The 21205-nt window shown below is 32.8% G+C and overlaps 1 protein-coding gene across 3 annotated transcripts in view; it reads right to left on the bottom strand.

The window, feature by feature from the left end:
* Window positions 1-3376: 3376 nt before the first annotated feature.
* The window catches only part of LOC100366917 (AMP deaminase 2), a 43926-nt gene continuing 26097 nt past the window's right edge, over window positions 3377-21205 (bottom strand). For all 3 annotated transcript variants that reach the window (XM_085499266.1, XM_002735910.4, XM_085499265.1), the window contains 10 exons: window positions 19620-19751; window positions 17128-17190; window positions 15882-16013; window positions 14867-15030; window positions 13340-13466; window positions 12656-12819; window positions 11172-11292; window positions 9723-9896; window positions 8079-8189; window positions 3377-5849 (listed from right to left, as the gene is read on the bottom strand). In XM_085499266.1, the coding sequence (XP_085355392.1) occupies window positions 5691-5849; window positions 8079-8189; window positions 9723-9896; window positions 11172-11292; window positions 12656-12819; window positions 13340-13466; window positions 14867-15030; window positions 15882-16013; window positions 17128-17190; window positions 19620-19751 (1347 nt within the window). In that variant the 3' untranslated portion in view covers window positions 3377-5690. The remainder of the gene's footprint in view (window positions 5850-8078; window positions 8190-9722; window positions 9897-11171; window positions 11293-12655; window positions 12820-13339; window positions 13467-14866; window positions 15031-15881; window positions 16014-17127; window positions 17191-19619; window positions 19752-21205) is intronic.

Here is a 21205-nt window from a genome sequence, read left to right as displayed (position 1 = left end):
CATAATTGTGGTAGAACTGCCCTATCTGTTTGCTAGCAGACACTAATTAAGTCACTAATTACAGTAAAAATATTGAGTGTGCACCTTAACCACCTATGTGGTATGAAACATACATGTATGGACTACAATTTGTGATAGGTGACATTTAATAATTAGCAGACAATTTTAAAATATGGAAATCATAATTATGGTAGAACTGCTCTTTTTGCTAGCAGACACTAATTAAATCACAAATTACAGTTAAAATATTGAGTGTGCACCTTAACCACCTATGTGGTATGAAACATACATGTATTGACTACAATTTGTGATAGGTGACATTTAATAATTAGCAGACAATTTTAAAATATGGAAATCATAATTGTGGTGGAACTGCCCTATCTATTTGCTAGCAGACACTAATTAAGTCACTAATTACAGTAAAAATATTGAGTGTGCACCTTAACCACCTATGTGGTATGAAACATACATGTATGGACTACAATTTGTGATAGGTGACATTTAATAATTAGCAGACAATTTTAAAATATGGAAATCATAATTGTGGTAGAACTGCCCATCTATGCAATTTAAATCACCAATTTAATTAAAAATATCGGGTGTGCACTGTCATTTAGCTTCCACTCATTAATTATCACTATATTAATGAGATTATCGCAATCTATATGCACTCTAGCATTTTAAAATTGTCTGCTAATTATTAAATGTCACCTATCACAAATTGTAGTCCATACATGTATGTTTCATACCACATAGGTGGTTAAAGTGCACACTCAATATTTTTACTGTAATTAGTGACTTAATTAGTGTCTGCTAGCAAATAGATAGGGCAGTTCTACCACAATTATGATTTCCATATTTTAAAATTGTCTGCTAATTATTAAATGTCACCTATCACAAATTGTAGTCCATACATGTATGTTTCATACCACATAGGTGGTTAAGGTGCACACTCAATATTTTTACTGTAATTAGTGACTTAATTAGTGTCTGCTAGCAAATAGATAGGGCAGTTCTACCACAATTATGATTTCCATATTTTAAAATTGTCTGCTAATTATTAAATGTCACCTATCACAAATTGTAGTCCATACATGTATGTTTCATACCACATAGGTGGTTAAGGTGCACACTCAATATTTTTACTGTAATTAGTGACTTAATTAGTGTCTGCTAGCAAATAGATAGGGCAGTTCCACCACAATTATGATTTCCATATTTTAAAATTGTCTGCTAATTATTAAATGTCACCTATCACAAATTGTAGTCAATACATGTATGTTTCATACCACATAGGTGGTTAAGGTGCACACTCAATATTTTAACTGTAATTTGTGATTTAATTAGTGTCTGCTAGCAAAAAGAGCAGTTCTACCATAATTATGATTTCCATATTTTAAAATTGTCTGCTAATTATTAAATGTCACCTATCACAAATTGTAGTCCATACATGTATGTTTCATACCACATAGGTGGTTAAGGTGCACACTCAATATTTTTACTGTAATTAGTGACTTAATTAGTGTCTGCTAGCAAACAGATAGGGCAGTTCTACCACAATTATGATTTCCATATTTTAAAATTGTCTGCTAATTATTAAATGTCACCTATCACAAATTGTAGTCCATACATGTATGTTTCATACCACATAGGTGGTTAAGGTGCACACTCAATATTTTTACTGTAATTAGTGTCTGCTAGCATATTGATAGGGCAGTTATACCACAATTATGATTTCCAGATTTTAAAATTGTCTGCTAATTATTAAATGTCACCTATCACAAATTGTAGTCAATACATGTATGTTTCATACCATATATGTGGATAAGGTGCACACTCAATATTTCCCAAAAAATATTGGGAATAGTGTTTATATACACTCACATAGAGATACACTTTCAGGGGGAGTGAGTACATTTGTTAGAATTTCTCTGTTTAAATGAATATTAGCCATTTATATTAATATATTGATGTCAAACTATGATTACGTGATGCAAAAAGATGTGATAAACTTTGATTCAAAGCATTATTATGCCTTATAGACTGTGGCTGCTAGTGTGTCTGCTAGCTTCCACTGTCTGCTGGGAGTGTCTGCTAGCTTCAGCCGAGTTCCTTCAGCGGCGGATCACCGACACTTGTTAGTTGCAATTTATGCGATAGATGTAATATAATAAATGCGTCACTACATCTTAACATTTTAAATAACGTGTCTTTAAATTATTTTACATATACTGTGTGTTTTTTTTTGTATAGAACCCGGCTATCGGCATGGCAAAACGGCTGTAATGATGATGTTGATTTGTCTCATTGTTTCAACCATGGTTTGTTATGATGAAGTCCAGGCCATGCCTACGTCTAAACTGCTGTCTGAAAATCAATTTAATATTGAACAAGCAAAGGAAAATAGCGGTGACACTGGAACAAAAAAAAAGAGAGTGGCGTGACGGCAAAGATAAAATACAGTTGTGTTGTGTTGTGGTCTGAAAACTGTGACTCGCTTATAAACACTTACACGTAGAGATACCAGATTTGACCCAAAAGAATACACATTAGTTAATTACAGGTAGTCAAGCTTTATTCTTCCAAACGGTCAGCTGAGGTAATGCCTCGCTATTCACTTCTCTTCTCTTACAAAGTCTTACACGTTAACATAAACTCTGAGTTGTGGCAGAGTAAACATGCGACAAAGTGTTCACAGCAGTATTAACACAGTCTTATATTTGTGGCTATTTGTTATTCGAAATATATAGTGATACGAAGACTAAAGTCAGCGAATACTAAGGTTACATTGTATTTCTATTCATAAGCCAGTAATTTATAATACATTATAGTAGGGACAGCACGATTACAACTGAAAAGCTGATAGTAGCTCTAGAAAATATCCCTGTGTAATTTTTCGAAAATTACGTACAGGGGTAGATACAATGATTGCACCCGACATGATGAACAATACTAATATTTCAGTAAAAGCTGTTAAATATTTGACTTCATTGTTTAACGTCTGGTTTACAATTTTGGAACTGATTTCATACATTTTTTTTTATCATGTATATAGTGCATCTAAGAGCCACTGTAATACTGACTCTGGGTTAATTAATTAGATTGACCTAAATTTCAATCTCAGTAGAGAAGTCAGTTATGATAATCTTCACAATATACAGAGTTAACTGCACTGAACTATTTTTTTGTTCACCAAAACTTATAATATATATATAGATATATATATATAGAAAGAGAAAGAGAGAAAGAGAGAGAAAGAGTAAGAGAGAGAGAGAGAAAGAAAGAAAGAGAGAGAAAAAGAGAAACAGAGCAAGAGAGAGAGAGAGAGAAAGAGAAACAGAGCATGTACACATATTATTGAATCCGAAACTTCATATACAATATGTTCATGTATTTTAATAGCATGAATCGATTATACGTTTCGCCATACAGTAAATATGTAACTTGAAATTTTTAAAAATATGTACGATCAGCGATAAAACAAAAACAAATGCTAATAAAATATTTTAATATTAAAAAAAAATGTGTACTGATATTCTTGGAAGCTTCTACACATAGTGTAGTCTATCACTAGTAATATATCTAATAATACACAAAAATCTGTCTTCTAATTTAATATTCTAACTTTAAATGGATAACTCATTCTGAACTCCTGATTTATACATTGTGTAACATGTATTGGCATGATAAAATATCAGAATATTACAATTACCAAAACACTTATGTGTCTTATCTATATAACTAACAATGACCTGTATTTATGTAACATTAAACTTAACCTGGATTATAATTTTTTTTTTACAAATACAGGTTGCACTAACAGTATCAGGATGAGGTCAAATGCTTTCTCAATGGCCCTGGGTAATGAGCAATAACAGTTACTATGAAAAGAAAATATCAATAAGATATTATAAACAAAGTAAAATATTGGTAACACAATATTGCCACATATCTTATCAATACATTCACATATACATGTAAAAATCTTGGTGGCAATTGTTGTTTATGTATGAAATAAACAAACACCATGTTTTAAAGTGGCAAGTAGACATAAAATAATACATACATTTGTAATTGCAATAGAAATGTAAATATCCAACATCATGAACATACACATTTGGATTTTTTTTTACGGAATCATTCACACCCATGTGAAGAATATAAGCACACAAGAAATCAAATGATATATCCACACAGCAGAGAGAGTAATGACAAACAACTGTTGGCATCAAATGGATTGGTAGTAGACATAAAGCAAATCAATTATCATACGCAAGTATGTTTTCTTTCAACATAGACAGGATTTACCTCCAGCATTTCAGTTGCCTGTCAATGCAGACAAATAGTAAATGTACATAACTAAGTAGAGAGTCCCTCAGGACTAATTTGTACTGACTATCATAAAGGTTAAAATTCTAATTTGGCAATTTAATACAAATCCTAACTACATGCTATATCATATACTTATACATATATATCACAGTCACTGTACAGCATGTGGTTCAAACAAAATATTTTACGCATGTTGTATACCTTAAATGGGCCCTATATCAAACATGAATCACAAAGAGGTATTATGCAATTCTAGTGAGACATCAGCAGACTATTGTCTCTTTGATGCACTGCTGTTTTAATCGGCAGTACCACTGTGACGTCATTTGTTTATATATTTGACAACCAGCATGCGAATGACAGACGAAATATGTTGCGCACTGACCAACTACATTCCTACGAAAAAAAATTTCGTCGAAAGCTAAATATACTATTAAAAACTGTTAATATTGTGGGAATTACGAAACGTTAGAGATGACAATTGTACATTTAAATAATAAACAATAAAGCGTTTTCCAGGAGGAGTATGCCACATGACACCTTTATTAACCTTGGGTGCAATAGACTGGTTATTGTCACAAGACACTTGACATGCAAATACACTTGAATATAAACAAGTATGAGGCCTATATTAGTAGGCAGATACATAGCACACAAAGCTAAAGAATCCTTGATTCTAATACACATTAATGTGTAAGTAAATATGTTTCTACCACTTTGTATGAGAAGAACATTGACAATCCTGATTAGTGACAAATGTTCAAATGCACTTGGGTAAATTATTGTAAAAGACTTTGAAATAGCCACATATCATTTTAGCGAATTTGACTCAATGCATGAACTAACTGAATTTTAATTTAGCTAAAGTGCCAATAATCTTACTGTGAGAATACACTCTATTCTAATTAGCGACATCTTAATTTAGTGAAATTGTGGATTAGCTAAATTAGCTAAAATAACATGCTAGCTAAAAAGACGTGTTTTACAGTATATACACATGTGAACCTATATAGTATCTATATAATCTATATAGTATCAATATGTAGTCAGTCTCATGATGAGGAATACAAAAGTCATAGAAGTAATTATTGAAAATTAACAGAAAATGATGCACCCCTTTAATGCCCATGAACAATGATAAATGGCACTGCATTGTGATATTAGAAATGGAATCTATAATAAACACTATGAAAGTTCTAGAAAGACATTGTCTGTCACTTGTTTTAACACATGTACAATATTTAAGAAATTGTGGTTTTTCTCTGTGTTAAGAAAACTTGCAATGACCACCCAGTTCTCACACTTCCATAGCAGTACAGCTTACTTTGATGGATTCTCTGTTTCATAGTATATCACAATCACTGATCGCCTAACACAGCTTTACAAATAGTTGAGATCTCATCTTGAAGAGTCTCATGACGGAAAGTAACCCGGATATCAGGAACATTGGTACGTGTGATGTCGTTACCAGCAGGACCTTCTTTGCGATAGGATCCCCCCAGCCAGTACTGCTTCATCTGTGAACAAAACATTATGAACCAAATTAACAACAGTCAACATTCACTCTCTAACAATGCAGAATAGATCATTTTCCATTCACAACTGAGATCTTGCGTAATGCATGAATGACACAGATCAAATATTTGCCACAAAAATCAAATTATTTCATTATGAGCTTTATTTTCTTGTTTTTTATAGTTTACTGTAAGAATGTCTATCTTTTTAGAAAAGAATATTGCATTTGGGATGAACTTACTTTTATTATCAAAATTCACCATCATCAAAGCAGTTCAGCACATTACTGAAAGTGGAAACACCCTAAAACCCCATGCAATGTTTTGACACGACTATGACCTTTGTTTGTCCAGTTTTAACATTCAATTTCACACATAAAACAGAATCTCACAGAATTGGAGATGATTTATTAGTATTCAGAAAAAGATTACAGCTATCACAAACTAAAACATGATATAACCACATCACATAGGACGCCAATTTTTGTCAAATGGTACAGGATGTTAAAAGATCACTAGCAGCCTGTCGGCTGAGATAGCTCCGCTGTTATCAATGTACATTTCAATTCAAGAACTGAAGATATCATCAGAAAATGAACAATATGTATAGTATTAAAGCAATCAGACTTTTTATCAAAAATATTCATTAAAATTAGATAATTGAAGAACAAAATCATAACGAAATAAACAAATCTGAAAGAGGTCTACCTGTAGCACCTATGTAGTATATATAATATCAAAGCAATTAGACTTGCGGTTTTTAACAAGAAGTCAAAAATATCACTTTTTACCAAAAATGATAAAAATATTCAGAAAATTAGAGAATTAAAGATATCATCACGAAATGAACAAACCTGAGAGAAGACCACATGTAGAACCTAGATATGTAATATCAAAGCAATTGGATCTGCGGTTTTTAACAAGAAGTTGAAAATATCACTTTTTTTCCAAAAATTACAAAAATATTCATGAAAATTAAAGAATTGAAGATATCATCACCAAATGAACAAATCTGAAAGAGGTCCACATGTGGTATCTATATATGTAATATCAAAACAATTGGACTTTCGGTTTTTAACAAAAAGTCAAAAATATCACTTTTTACTAAAAATGACGAAATATTCATGAAAATTAGAGAATTAAAGATATCATCACAAAATGAACAAATCTGAGGGAGGTTCACCCAAAGTACCTACATACCGAGTATCAAAGCATTTGGGCTAGTGGTTTTCAAGAAGAAGTCGAAAATAGCATTTTTGACCAAAAATTACAAAAATATTCACTATGAATAAGACAGTTGAACATATCCAAACGAAATGAACAAATCTGAGAGAGAACCACTCAAGATACCTTCCTAGAAAGTTTCACAGCTATACAGTTTGTGGTTTTTAAGAAGAAGTTGAAAATGTAAAGTTGACAATGGCAACGACGGATGCCGACGGACAATCAGTAATACTATAAGCTCCGCTCGACTTTGTCGACACCGAAGCTAAAAAATGTGTTCTGATTGTTACAGTCATGAGACAGGTTAGTTTATCATACTGATCATGTTGTACTTACCTCATATGGGAATCCACTCATCAATACACTATTTCTAGCTAGTTCACACATATCACAGTGTACTTACCTCATGTGGGAATCCACTCATCCATACACTATTTCTAGCTAGTTCACACATATCACAGTGTACTTACCTCATGTGGGAATCCACTCATCAATACACTATTTCTAGCTAGTTCACACATATTACAGTGTACTTACCTCATGTGGGAATCCACTCATCAATACACTATTTCTAGCTAGTTCACACATATCACAGTGTACTTACCTCATGTGGGAATCCACTCATCAATACACTATTTTCTAGCTAGTTCACACATATCACAGTGTACTTACCTCATGTGGGAATCCACTCATCAATACACTATTTCTAGCTAGTTCACACATATCACAGTGTACTTACCTCATGTGGGAATCCACTCATCAATACACTATTTCTAGCTAGTTCACACATATTACAGTGTACTTACCTCATGTGGGAATCCACTCATCAATACACTATTTCTAGCTAGTTCACACATATCACAGTGTACTTACCTCATGTGGGAATCCACTCATCAATACACTATTTTCTAGCTAGTTCACACATATCACAGTGTACTTACCTCATGTGGGAATCCACTCATCAATACACTATTTCTAGCTAGTTCACACATATCACAGTGTACTTACCTCATGTGGGAATCCACTCATCAATACACTATTTCTAGCTAGTTCACACATATCACAAGATGATAGTTTCCACACCTGTGTGGCAATGCTATACTCCTCCATCAAAGGTTCCTAAAAAAACCAATATTAAAAGGACTTTGTGACTTTTATGTACCAAGTGGATGTTTAACAAGTACCGTACTCGCCTGCGTTAGTGCCCAGGGGTCTCAACTCAGAAAATCATGATTTTTTGGGGTGGGCGCTTGACCGGGCATGGGCGCTAACGCGGTCGAGTACGGTAACTATATCTGTGAATATTACTAAGATGAGAAAGGGAAATGAATTCGATGTAATAAGATATTATCACCAGGTGGAGAGATGTTCCGTAATAATCACATTTTTTTCAGATGCAGATAGTGCATAAACAGTTGTTGCATCATGCCCAAGTTCTGGATTAGACAACTAAATTTATAAAGTAAGAGGCTAAACTATAATACTTGATTATAGGTTTGGATCTTAAAAATGCACAGTAGCTGGCTTAGCAAGCAAAGCAGGTAGCTATTTAGTTGGCAGCCTCCTTTTAGACAAAACCACTGTGCATAAAACAGTATGGTATCCATAAACTCTACCACAGAGCTTTGTGTACTTATCACATAAAAGTCACATGTTTAAGGTATTCCTGTCGCATATTTTTCACATTCATAATATTTCATTCTGCATTTCAAAGATATGCAATGTGCATGTGACCCGAATGCAATAAATGTTTGACATGAAAGCAATAAATTTGAAAACCCAAACACACAAGCCATACATTGGCATAGTCCCTGTTAGTTAACGAATTTATAATATATAGTTTTGTTTATAGTAATGTAGCTGGAATATAAACATGTCAGGAATATGATTATAATGATTGTTTAACATTAAAATGATTGACATTTGTAGCTGATCGTCAAACGAGTATTGTGAGATATCGCTCTGGAACAGCATTTATTAAAACAAAATCAGCCATTTTGAATACATGTATAATGAATATATAAAATTTGAACATAATCAGTCAAAGCATGTCAGAGATATGGCACTAGAAGTCCATTCAATAAAACAAAATAGCTGCTAGTCAGCCATTCTGAATCCGATCTGAAAAATAAAATAACGTGCATCAGAAACCAGTAATTTCTAATGTATGTACCAAGTTTGAACAAAATCCATCTATAAATGCCAGAAATGCTTGATATTTGATGATTTTTTAGCACAAAAATGGTCACCATTCGGCTATTTTTAATAGAATCGTCAAACCAATATATCTGTATATCTATGACATGATGTATAATGAATATATAAAATTTGAACATAATCAGTCAAAGCAAGTCAGAGATATGGCACTTGAACCACAGTCGGCCATTTTGAATCTTATCTAAAAACAAAATGATGTGCATCAAGGTCATATACATCATATGTATAATATCATGTATGATGTATGTGTGAAGTTTGATTGTGATTGGTCCAGGCATTCCTAAGATACAGGTCCGGACGGACGGACAGACATGCATGCACGGAAGTATGGACGCACAGAGGTCAAAATATAAGTCCCCGTTTTTGGACTGCCTCTGAAAGTCATTTCATTGTAGCCTATAATTAATCCATCAGATAATTACAGATGTGTATTACCTTAGTGAAATGGAACTGCAATGGATCATCTGTTGACAGCGACACCATCAATCCCCTCGACAAGAACTCCGGCAGTGGATTGCGGTGGTAATTGAGAAACAGTGAGTTATTACTAAGTGGTGACATAGCAATGCCAATCTGACATAAGTAATATAGGTACTGAAGTACTGGAGACTGCAAACAAAAAAACATCATATGTGGAATTAGTCGTCGTACTAAAAGCTGCGTATTCAATATATTGTTTGTTTACATGGAATTTGAACACGCACTGCGCGACGACCACCACCCTTTAAATCACCCATGACTGGAAAGCTCAATTCACCGAAGAGCATACCAATTTGGGAACAAGTGTTTATTGGGTTGATTGATATCCAACGGTAGTGTCAGCTGTGTTGGAGCTTTATAATAGTTTTTATCGGTTTTAACAAAGTTAAAAGTTGACTCATAATATGCATATTAAATGCATATTATGTTTGAGTTAAATAAAATCAGACATAGCATGCAAGAGTTATATTAAGATGATCACAAAATAGACAGACACATGGATGGTTGGCGAAATGTATGGTTAATGTCGATCTGATTAAAATCAAATGCGGCTAAGAGAGAGTGGGTGATTTTACTTCTGACCACCAGAGTGCATCCATCTATAACTACATCTGACCAATTATCTATGCAAGTCATTTGCAACCAATCATAACTTGAATTACTTATCACTTTTTAGTAAGGTACCTTCTTATTGGTTGATAAATCTGAACACAGGAAAGGTTGTTTTAACACAATTTGTATACACCATTCACCCTGAACAGAAAATAAGTGACTGGAGCTTCAATCTTCATCAAATTTTATGAAAATTTTTGAGATTTCACAAGACATAAAACTGCTGAGCAATATGTTGGATATCGGTTACATTGAAATTGTGGAATTGTTCCAACATTTTGCAAAATCTGAAATATTGCAGATAGTAGTATGCAAAATGTTGAGACTTAATATTCATCAGATAACATTTATTTTATTTTGCCCAATTAGTAGTATGACAAAACCTGATCTACAAATATAGTGACTTTCTGGTACTGTAAAAGGCTTAATTATTCACTGAGTTTTAATTTTGCTTATTTCGCTAGCTGGGAAATGCGCTATATTAAAACCCAGTGAATATGTAAAATTTAGCATAGAACACATTATCTAAGTGATAAAACCATGAATTTAAAACCCACTGAATATGCCTAAAATGGTAAATCAGCGAAATTTAAACCCAGTGAAAATTAATCATTTTACAGTACCCCGGTATTTAAATATTCTATTAGGGATGCAGCTTTTAATACAGATTTTACAGTAGGTTGTTTTTAGAATGCTTTGAATGTTTTACATTAATGGTATTAACTGTGTCAAAATAAAGATCAAATACTGAGTGCCTGGCAATTTGGCCAGCAATGCATGAATATTGCTTACTTTTCTCAATAGTAGACCATGTGCGATACTTTCAGCTACCATGAATGCTGATACCAAGTGATGTACTGGACCCGCTTCACCACTATGCGGACGTAACACAAAGGTATTAAAACCTCTCTCTCTGTAAGGAACAAACAAACATTGAGAGTTAAGTGACATCATTTAAAAATTTGAGTGCCATATTTGTTTCCATCAAATTTGAGTGTAACGTTTTGCATATTTATATGTATTTTTATATAATTCTTTTAATAATTTTGAACGAAATGGAAAAAAATTTCATTGGATACAAATTATCACCAAAATCTATGTAAAAATATGGAAAAAATTATGCAAATATATATTGTGAACAAAGGTACACTGTGGCGTTCATAGAGTTAAATCTAAGATATGTTATTTTGACCTGCAGATTATCAGCATTTATATTGACAATATTGAAATAATATTGTTCAACTGGTTCTGTGCCCACTCAATGTACATGTATGTATGTCTACAAGCATTTATGATTGATGTGCCAGAAGTGTTTTCCAAAGCTGTTACAGATTATGAATATACACAAACATAATACACCATATAAGTTGAGTGTCTTTGGTTATCAAGTCTTGATAAACCTGAAACTCGATTTACCAGCTAGCAAAATATCATTATCTTAGGGACTGCTGTCATAAGTGATTGAAATACCAAGTCTGCAAAAAGTTTCAATCACTTACAGATATGGCTTAACTTTTCTTATATTCTTCAATATTTCTGGAAATGAACCCTAATTTTAGAGGCAACATACAAAATTTGAGTAAATTTTTAATTATTACACGAAATATTTGCCTATTTTTGTCCCAATCTTGTAGGAAAATAGCAGGCTATAAACAGGGCTATTCTATGAACTTGGTGAAAAGGTTAAACTTAATAAAATAAATGATGCTACTATGTATTGAGTAATGTTTTTTGTGAACGACATTTATTGTATGCGTGCTCAGATGGTACATGGACTGGACAAATGGTGGAGATTGGAATAGTGCATCATTTTGCGATAATGCCATAATGTGGAAGGCAGTCACACATACCTGAATCATACATCTGCTTCTGCTGTGCAGTAAAACACATTTTCTGCACACATACAATTTTAATAATCACAGAAATATTTACAACAGAGACAATTGATGATGACAACAATAACTGACAAATTACTCTCCCACATTTATTTTCCCCCTGCATGAAAACACATTTTCTGCACACATAGAATTTTCATAATCACAGAAATATTTACAACAGAGACAATGATGATGACAACAACAACTGACAAACTACTCTCCCACATTTATTCTTCCCCTTGCATGACAATGCAATGATGACGACGACAACTCACAAACTACTCTCCCACATTTATTTTTCACCTGCATGACAATGCAATGACGATGATGACAACAACTGACAAACTACTCTCCCACATTTATTTCCCCCGCTGCATGACAGACAAAATGAATACTTACTTTCTGAAATGATTTAGTACCACAATATTAGCATACAAGTAATAGAGGTAGTAAGAATAGGATGGATTATCATCATCTGTCCATTGATCAGGGGTTGGACTATCGTTAGTGAATACTTGATTCTCTGGCTTAGATTCATCATCTACACTATCAAAACCAGTAACCTGGCAACAAAGATGACAAACAAATTAGATATAGAATGTAGCTCCAATAATTTAAGCCTGGTAAGCCTAACTCAAATTATATGCAAATTGTGGACATGCATACAAACTTGGAGGGTTTCATTCAAATTGTATGCAAATTGTACTTTACAAGGAAACTTAGAGGGCTTTATTCAAATCATATGCAAACTGTGCACATGTAGGATAAAACTAAAATGTTTTCTTCTCCAGTGATTGATTTACATCATACACAATTGCAGTTACAAAATGTGCTGACATTATTCATTTCTAATATTGCAATTATTGTTAGTTTCTTTAGAGTTACATCAAATTCAAACAGCTATTCTGATAATGTGCTGAATTTAAAGCCCTCTAAGTTAGTTGTGCTCGTAATTTGAATGTCGCCCCCTAAGTTAGTTTGTATGTGCATAATTTACATCAAATGTATTAATTTGTGGCACAAAAAATACATCAAAGTCAAAATGTTCAAATTTCAATATAATGACATCCAATATGTACTTACATGTCTCAGGAAACAGTGCAACTCTGGGTGCGATTCAGGATTCTGAGTTACTTCAAACAAAGGCATAAAAATATTATCCAACATTTCTTGGAAATTCTTCACTATTTTGTTACTTCGGTAAATGTCACTGAAAATATAGTGGTAGAGTCATTTAATGATGGCCAGGGCAGTGGTTGTCGAACAGTGCACGTTAAAATTTTGTATAAACTAACAAGTATTTTACACTGTTGTATATGTCACATGGGACCCACATCGAACATGACGTGGCGCTTGTTCAGTTTAATGACTTGAAACAGAGGAATCTAGTAAGGGAGCAAGCAGTTTATGCAAGCCAGACTTGATGGTAAAACTCTGCATACCCTTTTAGTACAGCGCCCTCTATGGCAGTTAAAATCAGCTCAACATTTTAGTATAGCGCCCTCTATGGCAAGAATATCGTTGAAAGAGAAATACTATAGGTTTTAATGGTGCAAGGCTATTCAGCAGTTTAAATTTATTTATTTGTGAAAATAACAATATTTTTAAGTATGACTATTTGCTAGATTTTAGTTTAATAAATTTATCTGTCAGCAAAATGGTCAAAAATGAAACCTAGAATCTAATTAAAGGTTTGTAGTCATCATGCCCATTTCATACCTCAGTTTTCTACCAAAACACCACAATGTATAGCGATATGTCAATATCTCCCTACCCTAAGTGAGGTAAAACTAAACAGATATCCTTAACAAAAGGACTCCCTCAAACATGCATTGAAATTTGAATCTTTGATCAAAATTACAGAGATTTATTTTTAGCTTTTAAAAAATACTTTGAAAATGTAATGGGGGAAAACAATCATATAATTTTTAATATTATTGGTCAACAATAAATATTGTTGACTAAATCAGATTATCATTTATCATAAACTTAGAATGTTGCATTTGCAGAGGATGCAACAATATTCACTTGATGAAAACTGAAAACCACTAATACATGTGACAAAACAATCAGTGCACATACATATTACAGAATTTCATTGTTCCATCAAATGAGCACTAAGATGTGTGGTAAAAGAATAACGTTTTCATATCATGATAAATTAGTAAAAGATATCTGTCAATATACATATCAAACAACAATACTAAAATTGATATGTTCTCAAACATATTGCACATTTAAGATAATAAAACCTCAAAAATTCTGAACTTCATTAAATAATTTAGAAGGTAGTAGTAGTGAATAGTAGTAGAAGATTAACTTTAATCATGATAATATGTTTATATCATTTACAACATGTATATACTCAAGAGTCTGATGTACAATTTAACATTCAACACTCAAAATCTCACTGCATCATATCTATATTTATATATTTTGATTTCTTTGTTTCCATTTTCCTCTAATTTAAGACACAGAGTAAAGAATGCTTCCTTATTTCAAATATACTATAAATTCTTCAATTGTATATTTAATATTCTACGTACAACTTGCAACATTCCTATGTGTTACTATTTTCAAGAAAAAACAAACAATAACACAAAGACTTACAATAATCTTGGTATCTGCAATAACCACCTAACATTGTCAGAATAGACTTGATGTTTGACAGCCCACTTAGCTAACTCGTCCCATTCACTGCGATCTCTTCCATATATGGACAGACGGTACTCGGCATTCTGGTATTTGGACTCCTCTAAGTCAGAAGCTACTTCCTGCAATAGACGTGTCAGTCACTATTTAAGATCCTTGAAGCCAAAACAATGTATCCCAAGATGCAATATAAATATATCCCACAATGCAATATAAATGTATCCCTTAAGGCAATATAAATGTATCTCATAATGCAATATAAATGTATCTCATAATGCAATATAAATGTATCCCATAATGCAATTTAAATGTATCCCATAATGCAATATAAATGTATCACAAGATGTAATACAAATACATCCAATAATGCAATATAATATATTGTTTGAAGCAGTATAAATTTATCCCACAATGCAATATAAATTTATCCCACAATGCAATATAAATGTATCCCGTAATGCAATATGAATGTATCCCAATTAAGATGTAATACAAATATATCCCATAATGCAATATAATGTGTGAAGCAGTATAAATTTATCCCACAATGCAATATAAATGTATCCCATAATGCAATATGAATGTATCCCAATTAAGATGTAATATAAATATATCCAATAATGCAATATAATGTGTGAAGCAGTATAAATTTATCTCACAATGCAATATAAATATATCCCATAATGCATCATAAATGTATCCCATAATGCAATATGAATGTATATCAATTAAGATGTAATACAAATATATCCAATAATGCAATATAATATGTGTGAAGCAGTATTAATTTATCCCACAATGCAATATTAATATATCCCACAATGCAATATAAATTTATCCCACAATGCAATATATGCATCTTGCATCATGGACTGATCAAGCAAGATAGTTCTGATTAACTGATGTATGAAACATCAGTCAGTTACTACAACAGTGATTTTTACTTTTGGTAAAATTCATTAAACCTGATTACCTTCAGAAGATGTGCAAAGTACTTCCCATTGTTAAAATTATTGGTCTTTATAAAGATTTCTCGAAGTCGACTCTCACCGATCGGATTATACTTAGAATTAAATTTATCAAATCGGTGGAAAGTATTACGATCCTAAAAAACAGAAACATGAATAAAGATTAATAAAGATATTTTAAATCAAACATTCTCCGAGAAGTAACAGAAGTGTGTATACAATGAAACAGAAACAGAATGTTGATTGTAATAGAATCCATGTAATAGTACATAATGGTTTTTTTACTTAAACAGACAGGCTGAAACTATATTTTTTATTTCACCAGCAATTCAACCATATATCAATAAATGAACACATTCAAATGTCATCAGTTCATTGTGATGTTTCAGCATACTGACAAGATATAAATCTTGCTACACTAAAAGTCACAGTAAATGTTGTATTAATTGTTCACACTTTCTCTGTTTGCAATTACCTCCATTGATATCTTTACTAAAATGTCACCATTGACTAAAACCCACTCAATAATTCAACCACTCAAAAATTATAGCCCAAACAATAAGACCTTTAATTTTAGTAATTTATTTATTCACAAGATTGTTTTATATTTTTTGTTTAAACAATTGTTATCATGTTTCAGACACCTAACTTGTATATAAATATATTTCAATATATTTTAATGAGATTAGGCAAAAACGCATGTAAACAGATACATCAGGAAAGGTCTGAACATATTTTATTTTCAAATTTGTGAAAGCTGCAAAGACTGATAAATATTATTTACCATACAGAAACAAAAATGGTAGTAGGTAATCCTTGGTAATTCATTCAATATAAACAGAGGTTTTGAACAAAGTATCGTATGATAGGTATGAACATATGTCACTCGATTTGTTATTTATGTGGATGCATATTATTTGAAAAATATGCTGACTGTTCAGTACACATTGTAAGAAAAAGGTATGATCATGGGAAACATGAGAGTACCCGATAGTTTTTTTTTTTTTTTAAATGTTTATACTGTAATTATTGATATTGAAAAATTAGGCTAATATACAACAGGCTTAATTATCATTCAAAACAGCCACTAGCAAACCATATGCAAATGAAGTCATCACAATAATTACTAATTATTTAAGGTTATTTACATCCACACACTAGGACAGAGACGGACATCGACATGAGAGTAGTTTAAGAACACTGAATGACTTTTTTTTGTAATGAATGATAATTGGTAAGTGAAATACTTACGGCATGTACATCTAACATATCAACTGTCAGATCATACGGAGTTAACTTCATATCCTCAAATACCTGGAAATAAAGCCAATTAGAAGTGACTTGATGACAACTTGAAACAATCGTTTATGGTTATATGCAAGCATATCCACAGGGACTTGATGCTCAATGAAAACGCTACAGTCGTCCTGTCATGCAGTGTGAGTATGTATTTCACATGCATTGCATACATCGCTAAGAGACCCATATCGAACATGACGCTATGCAACAACTGTAGCGTTTTAAGATATACAAATGTCATTGATTGCTGCTGATGATTTCAAGTATATACATGTAGAAGGTATAGCATCCCAACTAACAAAATGGAAAAGTGCTAATGTGTGTATCCAATTTTTAAATTAACAAGTATTCACTTTTTGTCTCGATATGATGTAACTTTCTCCTAGCAAAATATCAAAAACTTGAAATGCTTTTAAAATATTACACAAGTTAACCAGTTAGCCTCATCCATCCGATTACTCAAAGGGCAGTTACATAGAAATCAGTTGGTAGCCAATCAAAATGACATATTTCAATAAAATGACACCTAGTTTGTTGCTTTTTAGCAGTGAAAAGTAAAATATATGGAAATACAGGGGCTTTCCAATTTTGCTTGAACCACTTATTGAAAAAACTAAAGCTCTGGAAGATTGAATTGCTGTCGAAATGGGTCCCATAGAAATGTGTGCACTGCATATACAATACATTGTTTGCTAACATGAATTTGAAACATACCGGATGACAGAAATTATAATTGAAAACTAGAACAGAAAGATTGTTTCGTCATGTCTCGTGGCATGGGGGTAACATAATTCTAGTTGTACACATTTTGAATTCATCATCCTCCAGGATCTATATCCTAATTTGGGGAAATTGCAATGATGTTTTGAGTGAGAGCACCCTCTATGGTATACTTATATGGTATAGGCTCGGTACTTGGTCCCCTGTTATTTTCACTGTACATTTCACCACTTGGTCAAATTATTTGTCGTCATCAACTAAACTTCCACCAATATGCCGATGACAATCAACTATACCTATCATTCACCAGAGCCAACACCTCATCATCTATTTCCACAACTGAGAATTGTCTCTTTGACATCAAAGATTGGATGACCAACAACAAACTACAGCTGAACGATGAACAAGCAGCCTATCGGCTGAGATAGCTCCGCTGTTAGCAATGCACATTGCAATTAAAGAACAGAAGATATCGTTAAAAAATGAACAATATGTATAGTATCAAGGCAATCAAACTTGCTGTTTTCAACAAGAATTCAAAAATATCACTTTTCACTAAAAATGACAAAAATATTCATCCAAATTAGATAATTTAAGACATCATCACAAAATGAACAAATCTGAGAGAGGTCCACATGTAGTACCTATATATTTAATATATCAAATCAATTGGACTTGCGGTTTTTAACAAGAAGGCGAAAATATCACTTTTTACCAATTTACCAAAAATGACAAAAATATTCACCAAAATTATAGAATTGAAGATATCAACATGAAATGAACAAATCTAAGAAAGGTCTACCCAAAGCACATATACACTAGGTATCAAAACATTCAGGCTTGTAGTTTTTAAAGAGTAAAACATTGACACGGACGACGATGGACAATCACTCATATGATAAGCTCCGCTCGACAAAGTCGACAGCGGAGCTAAAAAACTGAAGTTATGCTCATCCGTTCCAAATATGACCTGTCCACTTAAATGTCATCAACTTGGATCTACATCTATCAAACCAGTACAAGCCGCTCGTAACATTGGAGTAATATTTTATGACACCCTTCAGTACAGAAAACATATCACCACTACATGTCAAAGAATTTACATGCACATCCGACGTATTGGACATATCCGACAGTAACTATCCGCTGAAACCTGTTCTAAAATAGTATGTTCCATTCTTGTTGCTAAACTGGACGATTGCAATGCCTTACTATATGGCTTACCTGACAGACAAATACATCTACTTCAAAGGGCACAGAATTGTGCTGCTCGTCTCATCACACGTTCAAAGAAGTGCAATCATATTACCCCTGTTCTACATCAATTACATTGGCTCCCAGTTATTTACAGAATTCAATTCAAGATCCTACTACTCACATACAAGGCACTTCATGGATTAACACCAACCTACATATCAGACCTGATTCAACTCCGTCAACCTGGTAGAACTCTTCATTCAAGTAATATATCTACACTTACAGTGCCCAGAGCCAGACTCAAGACACATGGCGATCGCTCATTCTCACATGCTTCTCCTTCATTATGGAATCAGTTACCAACATTTGTTCTGCAGCCAGTTTAAACATTTTGAATCTAAACTCAAAACTTATATGTTTCAGAGAGCATTTCTGTGCACTGACAGCGTCATTGGGCATCATCATGATGGATATTAGGCGCTATACAAACTCTTAATTATTAATATTATTATTATTATTATACTTACTTCTTTCAGTGTTTGAACACGTCCATTTTCTTTATAAACCTCTTCGTCTGGGTTGTTTTTTATTTGACTTTTAATGAAGCGCAGTAAATGTTTCTGATTCATGCAAGATGCTGCGTGAACATGGGTATCAACCTGAAAAAACAAAACATGTATTAGTTAATATAATGCAGGTTGGTAACCATGGCAACTGTACACACGAAAATAGTCCTGTATAACATAACGACAGGATATATTGTTTTATCACAAAATATAAAAATATTTTTTTTTTTTTCAAAGATATCATCTCCACTTGTTTGTATATACATTGATAACGTTTTCACACAACAATATAAGTCATTGTAGCAATTAATATGAGATCGAGATTACCCAATCGTATTCGGCATCGTATGTCGACCTGGCCAGAACACCACATACGTGATCTTGCCTGCAACTAAAGGAAGGCTGTTATGCAAACCGTCCTTCACAAAGGAATCACGCAAACATTATTATAATATATTTAACATCCGCAAATTTAAGACAAATTCATGTGTTGCATTTACTGAGCATATTTGACAATGCATTATGAGAGAGGAATTCCCAAAATATATATAAAAACAATTGTATACATTATTTTACACTGCTCAGTTGTTGAAAGAACTTGAAAGCTGTGATATCAAATTGGGCCATTCCAGTTTATATCTGCACCCCCCTGTTGATGAGGTCGGATTTCCAGAACTTTATGATGGGGAAAATACCCCGGAATTCCAACTGTATATGAAGAAACAGAATCTGGAAATCCAGACGAGTATGGAAAAAAAAATTCCTGGAAATCCAGGCAGTTATGGCTACTAAATAAAATATTGCCTAGTTTATCTCGCCACATACCGGTTGATGAGGTTGGATTTCCAACAGTATGACTAAAAAAACTTGGAATTCTGACTGTATATGGTAAAAAAATTGGGCCAGTATGAAATAGTTATTACTGAAATTAGATAAGGATGGTGGCACGAATGAGCTCATCAACACTGTGAATCAGGACTAGTTTGGATTTCCATTATCAAATATAAAATTTTTAACTTGGTAAATTAGCATATGATGAGTTATATTTAGAAATCCTACTCTGTATGGTGGCACAAAGGAACTCATCAACACCATAAGTAGGAACTATAGTTTTGGATTTCCATTACTGTATGGTGATGGTGATTTGGAAATAAAACTTTGTATGACTTGTACACCCATGGAAATTATACCCTGTATGAAGTAAGCACACAAGCTCATCAACAGGGGGGGGTGCAGATATAAACTGGAATGGCCCATTGCAACAAAAACTTGGCAATATTTAGCATTACGAATTATCATAAATGTGTTAACATGTCACCACCAGAACTAATACATTATGTATTACCTGCTTTCAAAACATTATACATTTTAAAATAGCAGCATCATGATATATATAAATTGATTATGTTTTTATTTTATTTTTTTATTTTTAGTAAACATACATGTGTATATGGTTCCTAAAAAAAGATTTTTATAGAAAGCAGAAACAGAAATTTTTTTAAGAAAACCCAAACCATATTATCTGAGAATGTAGTACTATAATTTTT

This window comes from Saccoglossus kowalevskii, chromosome 5 (assembly GCF_978046115.1).
Source record: "Saccoglossus kowalevskii chromosome 5, keSacKowa6.1, whole genome shotgun sequence".
NCBI lineage: Eukaryota > Metazoa > Hemichordata > Enteropneusta > Harrimaniidae > Saccoglossus > Saccoglossus kowalevskii.
Note: the sequence above shows the minus strand (reverse complement) of the source record. Positions and strands in the feature narration are given on the sequence as shown.